The following is a 12037-nucleotide window of genomic DNA, read 5'->3' as shown; positions in this document are numbered from 1 at the left end:
GAGAATTGGGAGATTTTAGTGAAAAAAGCACAAGAATTTCTTTAAAATAAGTGAGGAAAAAGAAATAACATTCCTAGCAAAGGGAAAAGTGGCTAAGGAAGGGCTGAGCTTCTGCCAAGCTATAGAAGATGGCCTAGTTTGGGGGCCTAAGGAATCTGCGGACATCAGCTATTTCTGCCCCTTAGACATCTCGGAAAGGGCCTCCTTGCCCATTATTAATTGTAAAATCAATCTTCTACAGTTCCCCAGCAATTCAGGGGCAACTTGGGTGGTATTTATATCTGTGGGGAGCCACAGGGAAAGAAGTGGGTTTACTGTAGCCCTGGGAGGTTTAGGTCTTTGCTCTTGTGTTAATCAAAACAAGTTGTACCTGGGAGTGTCTGTCTCCCTGTCTTCTCTCTCCCCTACCCCCTCCAGGGATGAATTTGTTGGTGGTCATCCATCCCCATATAAGGTATTAAGGAGAGAATACTGGACCTGGAGTCAGGAGGCCTGGGGACCCTGGCTCTGACATTTATTTGTTTTTTGATCCTGGCCAAGTCCCATTTGCTTCTCTGGGCTTCAGTTTCCTCACCTGTAATATGGGGCCTACGTCGCAGGGTTGTGAGGAAAGTTCTTAATAAACCTTATAAAAATCTTTAAAATGTGAACCACTTGCTCAGATTTGCAGGATAGTTGGTGTCATTACAGGTTACTTCTAGGAGAACAGGACAAGAGTTCTGATGGAGTTGTCAAAGATGTAGCTATTGACTTTGTGATACACCAATCTGCCAGTCCCTCTTGTATACTGTACCTCCAGATCTCTGGTAACTCCCAGTGGAGGACAAGTCTTCCCTCAGGGATACATGTAATCACAGGGAACACAAACAGTAGCCATACACTGGAAAGCCCCGCAGATGACCTGGCTCCCCATGGCTGTGCTGTTTTGGCTCTGCTACATAGAGGTCTCATCTGGCTCTCTTCACAACAACTCACCTCTGTGCTATGAGGGCCAGTTTAGAAGCAGGGGCCTAGAAGCCTGGGCTCTGAGGGGGACAGTGGTGCCCTCATCAGGTCACTGACAACAACTGCTGCCTTCCTGCTCCAAGGATCAAACACTCTCCCTCACTGATTGAATTCACAGAAGTGGAAAGTAGTTCTAGGACTTTGTAAACACTTTGTATTTAATTACATATATAGATTTCCCCCCTACACACAAACATACCCCATGTAAGCTCCTCTAGAGCAGAGCTATTTCACCTTTTTCTTTGTATTCCCAGTGCCTAGAACAGGGCCTTGCACGTAAAAAGTGATCAATAAATATTTCAAAACTGAATTGAACTGAAATTACAGAACCTCTAAATATATAGAGGGAAGCTCAGCTACTGTAACTTCTTGGTTGGTTTCTTTACCTTCTGGGTTCATAATCCTTGAAAGGGCTGTTTGGGTAGCAGCTACACTTATAAGGAGAAGAAAGGTGATGTTTGCCTAAATTATCTAGTTTACTGCTTCATTTTTCCCCTTCAGACTGCCCGTGTAGACACAGCTCAATGTAAATACACATAGATGGGTCAATGGAGATGGGATCGACGCCCTTAGCATCGATACTTCCTCAAAGCTTAGGCCAGCCTGGGTCTTTTCTGCTCACTGGATAGAGGAACAGCTATTGAGACATAGCCAGCTAGCCATCTTGGACCACCAGGAGAACCTGAGAAAATAGCCACCCATTTAGGTACATCAGTGGCTCCATAGGTGTCTGGCATTTTTGTACAGTAGAGATGGAGTGCCCCCCCACCCCGAGGCGGGGAAACCAGAGGCAATAAACTAGGTATGAATTTATGGAGCAAGATAGTAGCAGTGGGTAGAGAGAGAAAGGGTAAAACTCCAAGAGATATTTACAAGGAAGAAATGAAAAGATTTGGTGACTGGTTAGATATGGGGGGCGGGGAAGGAAAGGGTGGCATCAAAGATGACTCCAAGGTTTTAAGCCTGGAGGGAAAATAGTGCAGTGGAAAGAATTCTGGGAAATATTACTGATTTGTAAAATTAATATAAAGTTATAAGAACAAGAGCCATTCCCCTATGGTTCAATGGTCAATAGGCAGTTTCAAAAACAAGAAATGCAAGCTATCGACAACCATTTGAAAAATGCTTCAATTCCTTAATAGTAAGAGAAATGTAAATCAAAATGACTCCATCAAATTGGCAAAGGTACTCCCTGCTCTGTCATTCTTTCTATGCTCTAAAGCAGAGGTGTCGAACACGTTCCAACTACAAAACTCTGAGTGGGACTGGAAATAGATTCAAGTGTGATTGGGAAATATTTAACAAAATAAATAAAAATACAATAAAACATAGATACTATTACATTTTAAAACTAAATCAATCTGTGGCCCACAGGGATCCTCATGTACAATTTAGTGGCCCCTATTCCTATTTGATTTTGATAGCAGAGCTCTATGGAAAGAGTTCTTTATTTGGGATCCCCAGACTGAATGGTTTCAGGGGGTCTACGAACTTAGATGGGAAAAATTACATCTTTATTTTAATAGAATAGGCTTCCTCTGTAACTTTGTATATTTTATTTTATGAGTTTAAAACCATGATTCTGGGAAGGGATCTGCAGCCTTAACTAGTCTGCCAAAAGGGTCAACACAAAAAAGTAGTCTCTGCTCTTGGGTTCTCCCCAGCTTTTCTATTCCATGTTCTAAGTCCTCATTCCAGCTCTAATGCACTAGGTGCTGCTCTGGACTAGGCACCAAGCATCATGGACAGAATGCTAGACTTGGGGTTCAAATGTATAGTCTCCATTCTAGCCAAACTAGTCTATCAGCCTTTTCTCCCACCTAACGTTGCATCTCCAGCCTCTAGTGTTCTACTAGGCTGTTCCCCATGCCTGAAATATACCTTCTGCGCATCTCCATGTCTCAGAATATTTAAAACAAATGCCATTTTCTTCAAGAAGCCCTTCCTAATACACAGTGTATATGAGTGTTTTCTTCCTTCAAAGCCCAGGGCAAGTACCACCACTCTTGTGAAACCTTCCTTGATTCCCTCAAATTATAGGGACTCTCTCCTCCCTCACTTAAATTACCTTGTATTTCCTTATTTGCATACATATTGTCCCTCCTCAGTCAAAGGTAAGCTCCTTGAGGACAGGGCTATTTCATTTTTGTCTCTGTGTCCCTTGTGTCTTGCACACTATGTTGAATGTAGCAGATGCTTAATAAACATTTGAGTTGAGTTGAATCCCTAACTCAGATACTTACAAGTTGTGTGACCCTGAGTAAGCATCTCTTGGTTACCTCAACTGTAAAATGGGCATAATATTGCAATAGGCCAAGACTATTGAGAAACACTTGGTCAACCTTGAAGCACTATTCACATACAAACTTTTTCTTTTTTGCTGATACGAAGAAGCAGAGAATAGTGAGCTAACATTCATGTAGCTCCTGCCTTCTTATGCAAAAGAACCTCAGTGGAGCTTTCCAACAACTCTAGGAGGGAAGAGCAGCAATATTATTCCCACTTTCCAACTGAGGCTCAAGAGGTTACATGACTTCCTCCAGGTCACGCAGTAAGTGGTAGAAGTAGGTCTCCCTGAGAGTAATTCCAAGAGTTTTGGCTGGTTAGGGTTTTGGCTCTGAGAGGAGGCAGGGTAGACTGGATTAGCTAAACTACTAAAGGATTGGAAGGCAGGGAAGCAGGGCAGGAGAGGGAACCCAAAGTGAACTGGAGTTATCATTTGAATTGACCAGAATGGAGTTGCTGGAGTTAGGGCGATGACATAAAATTCCTGAAGGATTTGGATTCTCACCTACCCTTATATTTCAAGCTGTAATTCTTCCTTTCCTCACTGACCATTTCCCTGATGACTAATGATACCAAAGGAAGTGGAAGTCAAGAAGGGAGAGTCTTACCGATTTTGTAGTGCACGCAGCCTTCCAAGTCTCCCACAGAGATCCAACCTTGCTTCTTTCTCATCTCAGGGTCGTTACGCAAAATCTTGTTTCTCAGCCAGGACAAATAGTACACTCGCAGCTTATTCTTCTTTCCTGATGAACATGGAAATACACAAAAGTGAGACAGATATCTCCATCTCCTTTTTCCTCCATTCACTGTATTTGATACAATTGTTCTCTACTGACTCTAGGCCCTAGGGTTGGAATACTCTTCCTGTCACTCTTCCCCTTTTACCTTTAGAATTCCCAGATAACCTTTAAAACAAATCAAATGCCACTTTCTTTAAGAAGCCCTCCCTAAGCCACGCTACAGGTAAGAGACTTCACTCTGAAATGCCCCCGGCCCTTTGTTCCCAACCTCTCTAACACATTTATTATATGACAATATGATAATGGGATTTCTCTGTGTCTTTTCTCCCTGTTAGACTCTAAGGCCCATGAAGACCAGGACCACATCTTATCCAACAGAATGTAAACTCCTAGAGGGGAGAGATTGTTCCTTATTTTCCCCCTGCCTTACACACAGAGCTGCCTACTGTGACAGATAGAGGGCCAGCCTAAAAGTGGGAAAGACCCAGGTTCAAGACCTGCTTCTGACATATACTAGCTCCATTACCCTGGGAAAGGCATTTCACTGCCTTGTGCTTCAGGCCACTCTCCAAGACTAGAAGTTGCAAAGCAAATGTCCCCTGTAGTGGTAGATAGAATGACCTCTACTAATGAGATCCCAGGCCCAGGCCCTGTCCCTATTACTGTGGATGAGGTATGTACCATGGATTGGAGAGGTGAGAGAGAAAGTGAAGGCAGGCAGACTAGGTAAAAAGTTATTACAAGCACTTAACCTCTCAGTGCCCCCAAGTAATCCTCTATAAAATACTGTAAAGTACAGAAGAATGGAAGGTGTTTCCACTTTAGAGTTCCCAATACTATTGAAATTAGAGGTCTGGCCTAAGGTCAGACCTTCGCTGTTCTACATAACTCTCTATGACTATAAATTATAGAGAAGGTGCCAACCTGCATCAGTAAAGGTAGTTTCCTCACTTGAAAGTTCCCTATACCAATGAAACCACAGTTCTAGTCTTTATCCCTATTCTTTGAACATGATAATTGGTTAATAAATGTTCATTTAATGAGGGAAGGAAGGAACTATCTCCTGTATTAGATAAAGAAAGGGGTGAAGGTTAATATTTTATCTATTTAGCAAACTATCCCCAGCACCTAGTTGTTGTTGTCCATCCTTTCTTCTCAAAGAGGACCAATGACATGTGGAGGGTGATGTCTTGACCTGCACACCAACTGGATTTAAGTGAAGCAGAGGGGTGCCAAGTCATCAGCCTTACTCTCTTCTCCAGTCATCGGACATAGCGCTTAGCACAGGGTAGGCACTTTGGTACTAACTGATCGATTTGATGATCTGAAGTCAAATGAGTATTTAAGACCCATGGAATTCAAAGGAGACCTTCAGGGGTCTCTGACTTCCTCTATGTGGGTCAGCTCTACACTGATACAAATTGCAACTCCTCTTAGAGTTGGTTTTGGGAAGTGGCTCTGACCAAAATGTGCATTGTCCTGTGGCTAACTGAGAATATGGCTCTCTGAACTTGGCTAGATTGAGGGAGATTCATGTAGCAGTTGAAGAGCTGAACTCGGAGTCAGGAAAACCTGTGTTTGGGTCTCACCTCAGATATTTACTAGGTGTATGACCCGGGGTGAATGACAACCTCTAAGCCTCAGTTTCCTCATCTGTAAAATGGAGACAATAATAGTGTCTACCTCCCAGGGTTGTTTCATTTTGCAAACCTGAAAACACCAGATAAATGTTAGTTATTATTATTGGCCTGCTCCTTGAGACATACCATCCACCCCTGGACCTTAACTTGAAATCTTTCCAGGTCAAGTTCAGCTGACATAACCTTTGAGATCTCAGGGTCACTTCCAAGCCACAGAGAAGCAAGAGAGGAGACTTTAATAGAGGTCCATTTTTTTATCTATTAAATGCCACCCTCCCCCTCTCTGCCTTGCCCTTCCCTTCCTCTATTTTCAGATTCTTGCAATTGATGTAAGCAAGAACTTTGAAAACATCCAGTTCTTATGCCTGGAGACTAAGCTGTCCAGAAGGGAGGTGGGCTATCTTGGGAGGTAGTGGCTTCCTCCTCACTGGAGGTCTTTTGGCAATTCCTTGGGCTCTACATGGAAACTGTGGTAATATGGCGACCTCTTCTTTGTTTTTGCTTTGATGTCTCTCCCCCTCCCCTCCCTTTCAAGGCAGATGTTAGGAATATTTCTGTAGCCAACCTTGAAGGTCTCACTTCTAGGATGAATCTGGAACATATTTCCAGAGGAGCCTAGATGGAGTGTCAGGTTTCTGATGTCTACACCCACCCTTGGCCTCTTCTAATGTGGCCAAACTAAACTGTGGGCTTTTGAACCACAGCATGGCTTTCGATTCCACTCTTGGACTGTTCTCATGGTGAGGAAGTTCTTGACATCCAGCCTCACTGGGCCCCTTTGCAACTTCCCCCCATTGCTCTGGGTTCTGCCCTCTGGGGCCAAGGAAAACAAGGCTAATCCCTCTCCTTATGACAGACCTTCGAGTGTTTGAACACAGCTAGCATGGCACCCTTCAGTAGTCTCTTCTCTAGGCTCAGAGCGCTCAGTGTTCTTTCAACCAGTCTTCATATGACATGACCTCAAGGCCCTTTCCTGTCCTGACTATCTACCTCTGGAGGCTCACCAGCTTCTCATTGTCCTTCCTAAAACATAGCACCTTCAACTGAAAACAAGATTCCATATATGGTCTGCAAAGTACAGTACGACCAGCACCTCGCACCCTGGACATGATCCCTCTCTCAATGGAGATTGAGATTACACTAGTTTTCTTGGCTTCCATCACACTACTGACTTATATTGACCATAGAGGTCACTAAAATGCCCAGCTCTTTCACAGATGAAGTGTTCTTAGCCACATCTCTACTATTTTATACTTATGAAGTTGATTTTTTGAACCCAAGATAAGACTTTATATTGATATGTTAATAAGGATTATTATATTTCATTTTAAACAATTTGACCCAATATTCTTATATGGCAAGATCTTTTCATGTTCTGACTTTCAGACATGTTAGTGACTCCTCCCAGCTTTGTGTTACTTGCAAATTTGCTAAGCGTGCCAAGTCATTCCTGATAATATAGAATAGCATAGGCTCAAGCACAAATTCTAGAGGCACTTCACTGAAGACCTTTGACATCAAACTATTCCTTGGAGTCAGCTATCTATCCCATATAGTTCCATCTTTACCACACTAATAGCATGAAGGGACTTAGCTTATCCTTTACTAAATTCCAGGTGAGCTGTATCCACAACATTCCCGTTCTATACCAGACTAATAACCCCATGAAAAAAGGAAATGAAGTTAATCAGGCATGCTGTGTTCTTGCTGAAGTCACACTCCTTGTGATCGCTGGTTCCTAGATGTCCACCAGCCATCTTTTGAATAACTTCCTAGAATTTTTCCAGGAACTGAAGTCAAACTCATTGACCTGTAGTTTACAGACTCTATTCCCTTTTTTGAAAATAGAGACATTTGCCCCTCTCCAATCTTGTCAGATACCTCCTGCTCTGCACAAGCTTTTTTTTTTAAAAAATGGTCTTTCATATATCCCTGACAGTGGCTCAGTCATCACATCTGCCAGTTCTTTCAGTACCCAAGAATGTAGTTCATTTGGGTCAGATGACTTGAACTCATCCAAGACAGCTAGAGGCTTGCTTACTATCTCCTTACTTAACTTGGGTATCACCTCCATCAATTCCAGTGCAAAGGTCATTTTCTCTTGGCAGAGAAAAGAGAAGCTGAATAAAAGTTGAGCAGCTCTGCTTTCTCTGTCTCATCAACTAGCATTGTCCCGTCCACTTGAAGCACCTGTCTTATCCTACCTTTGACCTTCCTATTTTCCCCAATATAGCTAAATGATCCCAACCCTTTCTTTCTCCCTTAGCTTTCTTTGCTAGCCACAGCTGATTTTTAGTTTAGCACTGCTGCCAATACTCTTAAGGTGTATTCCACACTTGCATTCATCCTCTTGCTATCTACCCTCACTTTTTTCTTCTGAGTGTATCTATGGTCACAGTTGGCCTGTGTCTACACATCTGCAGACATCTGGACAAAAAGTTAAAAAATGCAACCATACAGAATTAAAATCTCCAAAACATCCAGATGTTTTCCAGTATGTTAGAAGTAGTATAGAACAAAAGGCAATGGTCCCTCTATTTTTTTTTTTTGGTTTTGTGTGTGAGCTTACAACCTTTCTATATGAGCAACAAACTATGAAGAATGAGCATCTGTTTAGATCAAATAAAAATTACAACCAAGTGAATCTGACACGTATTTAATGATGCCTTTAATTGTTATTGGTCTTCATGGCAATTAAACCGGTAAGTACTTTTCACGAATGACTATAATTAGAATAATTTTTATAGAACCAAGCCTATTCTGTGTATTTTTTTCCTTCTCATTTTGTCAAATCTCTAGAGTCAATGTTAACAGTCTACCAGGGCACCATGGACCAACTAATTATCATCACCATGACCACACACATTCCAAGACAAAGGTCTTAATTCTCAGAAGCTTGCTCATGACAGCCTGATGTCGACCCCTCTTCCCCCATACCATATTTCTCAGGGATTATGGGATCACAGATCTAGAGCTGGAAGAGTCTTTAGAGTCAATGATCCCAACTCTCATTTTATGGATGAGGAAACTGAGGTCCAGGGAGGTGAGAGCCTAGGGTCACGCAGCTAACATCTGAGGCAGGATCTGAACTCAGGTCTTCCTGACTCCAAATCCAGAGTGCCCTCCATTACATCATGGTCCAACCTCAGGGCACTTCGGGCAGTTTTAGATCTTTGTTTCTGTGCCAGCTGATGGGTTTGTGACAGCAGAAGCTCTGGGCCCTGAGGAGTTGGGCCATGAGAAAGGGCAGATTTCAAGATGAGTAGGTATGTAGTCCCAGGACAAGGAAAGGACACAATGTGAAGGCTATTTGCCTGGTTGCATGGCACTATCTACCTTGTCTTGATGTAGAGGGTTGGGGTGAGGGGAAACATGGGAGACAAAAAGAGGAGAAGCACTCTGTTTGGTATAATAGGAAGAGTACTTGGTTCTGCACTTAATAGACCAGAGTTCAAAGCCTACCTCTGATGCTCTGATCTTTGGGAAAGACCCCTTTAGGCATCAGTGCCCTTTCTGTAAAACAAGGGGCTTGGCCAAGATGGTCTCTGAGGGCCCTTCTAGCTCTCAATTTAGGATCCCAAGATCTAAAGTTCTGAATCCAAGTAAAAAACTTAGAGCAAGACTGGAAAGACAATTTAAATAGGAATTCAGACACTCAGATGAGCATGGAAACTGATAAAGGCTAAGCTTAAATAGTGTTTTTCTACAAATGATGTTTTACTTTTGTTTTACTACATAAACAAAGGTTTTTTTAAACACAATTCACAACCTAATTTATGGGTGTAATAACTCCCCTGGCATAGCAATTAATCAATCAATCAACAAATGAGCATTTACTAAGGGCTTACTATGTGTGAGACACTGAGTGAAGTGCTGGGATTATGGAGGAAGGCAACAACAGGGTCCCTTGTGGATCATGAACAAACCTGAAATGGTGATCAGCACATTGAGCCCTTCCAGGACGTCGATTTGCTGAAATCGGCGTCTACTTATCAGAGAGTAAACTCTTCCCTGGCCGCTGCGGTCCAGCAGCCACAGCCCACTTTCTGTTCCTACCAGCAGATTGACACCTGTACATAGAAAACAATATTCTTAGCTCACACTGCTTCATCAAATTGTCTTGACACTAGATTTCTTCTTGCTATTCCTGTTTACTGATACCCTTGCATGGTGGGTTTTTTATTTCATTCAGTGTTTCCCAACCATAGGCCTCTAGCAAATTTTTGCTGGTTTATAAAATGTTGATTATCAACCGTCCATATTTCTTCAAACACCTATCTAGGGGTGGGGAGCCTGTGTCCTCAAGGCCACATGTGGCCCTCTAGGTCCTCGAGTGCAGTCCTTTGACTGAATCCAAACTTCACAGAACAAATCCCCTTAATAAAATATATTGTATATATTGTCAAAAAGGTTGGTTTTGCTGGATTGGTTCCTCCCCATCTTTCTTCTTTATTCTTTGTGGATATACTCAGAAATGATGGAGATGTAAAAACAAAGTAAAAATATATATTTCTAAATGAGTACCTAGGTCACTGAAGTCATCAGACATCCAACGTACCTATTTAGACAATAATTTCTGGCTGAATTGGTCATTGTCAACAAATGTTCTTTGACTGACAGAGACAATTAGGAACAAATGACTTCATTCTCTAATTTCTACATTGGGTTGGAGCCCTATATAAAGGGAGAGAACTCAGTCTGACAAGCTCAAAGAGGACCAGCTCACCCCACAAAGCTGCACAGAGCACCTCCGAGCTGAACTTCTTTTTGTACTTGCGGATTTCAGGGCTGTCACTCTGTGGGCGGGCGTTGATGGGATTGACGTTGACAACAGAGGCTTTCCTCGAATTCCGACGAAATTCAGATTTTTCTTCGCCTGATGGGAAAAAAAGGAAGATGGAGAAGCTGTCAAAGGTATCGGTCATCCATCCAGACAACGACTAAATCAATTCTATCAAGTTAATAGGGATCAATCCCCATTATTTGAATTTGCATTTAATATTTCTACTGGGCTGGAACCAAGTACCGTATTTTGTGTAATTATATCTTCAAAGAGGCCAATCTTCAGGGGATAAATTATTTGCACTAATCAAGACCTAGCTGTATGTGCAAATGACACAGGCCATACCCTCCATGAGTGAAGGGAAAACAAGTACACAGGAGAATATGGTGAGTATGGAGAGAGATCACATGGGGCAGAGGGTATCAGGGAAGGCAATGAGGAGGAGGAAGTGTAGGGGAGGGGAAAGGAAGACAGCAACAGGTGGAAATATGGTGGGGTGGGAGGGAAGGTAAGAGGAAATTTCCAAGCATAGAGAATGATGAAGTCAAAGCTCAGGGACGATAGAGGACAAGTCAAGAAGAAGGTATTTCAATATAGTGTGATCAGTGTGCAGTGCCCATCCTTAGCCACACACAATGCCATAGCCCATCAATCAATTAATGAACAAGCATTCATTCCTTAAGCACCTACCCTGAGCTAGGCCCTGTACTAGAAAATAAATTGTGTTCCTGTCCTTAAGAAGCTTACATCCAAATGAAAATGGAAAAATTCAGGCTTGTGCCTGAGTTTTTCTGTTATGGGACAGATGTTTGTTATCATATATCTCTGTTCCCCCCTACACACCTCTATCCCACTACAACAGATAGATACACACACATACATACAAACACATACACCAGCCTGACCTCAGACATTACTTGAAAATTAAGATTCCTTAATTCCCTTACATACCACCACAAGTGGAGAATGTTATGGTATGTTTAATAGTTTTTTTTTATTTTGTTTTCAGTTCCACATCCTCTTCCTCCCTCTACGCCTCCCCCACGGGGGAAGGCAAGAAATATGATACCCATTCTACATATGAAGTCATGAAAAACACATTTCCACATTAGCCATGATGTGAGAAAAAAAATGAAAAAGTTAAAAAAACAAACAAATGTGTTTCAATTTGCATTCATTCACCAGGCCTCTCTCTGGAGGTGGACAGCATTTTTTCATCATGGATCCTTTGGAATTGACTTGGATCATTGTATCGATCAGAGTAGCTAAGTCTTTCACAGTTGATCATCATTCCAATATTGCTGTTCCTGTAGTATGTTTAATAATGAATGACTACAATGAGAAGCAGTGGGGTAGAGTTTGTAGGTCTTAGAGTCTGGAGACCAAGATGCAAGTTCCACTTCTGACACATATTGGCTATGTGAACCTGAATAAATCATTTAACCTCTTTGGGCCCCTAGACACTTCTAACTTTCTAACTTATAGAAGACGTATTGATCTGAACCTGGTATTGCCAACTCCCTGCTCCTCCCTCCCCACCTACCCCCAAACCACAAAGGCCTTAATATATCTGAGATCATAGC

General features: G+C 42.3%; 1 protein-coding gene across 1 annotated transcript in view; it reads right to left on the bottom strand.

Moving 5' to 3' along the window:
• NRK (Nik related kinase) overlaps positions 1–12037 on the bottom strand; it is a gene marked incomplete at its 5' end in the record, with an annotated part of 215747 nt that overhangs the window by 22294 nt on the left and 181416 nt on the right. Inside the window, 3 exons of the mRNA XM_036739833.1 lie at positions 3900–4034; positions 9598–9741; positions 10398–10547. Coding sequence (XP_036595728.1) covers positions 3900–4034; positions 9598–9741; positions 10398–10547 — 429 coding nt within the window. The remainder of the gene's footprint in view (positions 1–3899; positions 4035–9597; positions 9742–10397; positions 10548–12037) is intronic.

The sequence above is a fragment of the Trichosurus vulpecula genome, chromosome X (genome assembly GCF_011100635.1).
Source record: "Trichosurus vulpecula isolate mTriVul1 chromosome X, mTriVul1.pri, whole genome shotgun sequence".
Classification (NCBI taxonomy): Eukaryota; Metazoa; Chordata; class Mammalia; order Diprotodontia; family Phalangeridae; genus Trichosurus; species Trichosurus vulpecula.
The sequence above is the reverse complement of the archived record's forward strand: the minus strand, read 5'-3'. Positions and strand labels throughout refer to the sequence as shown.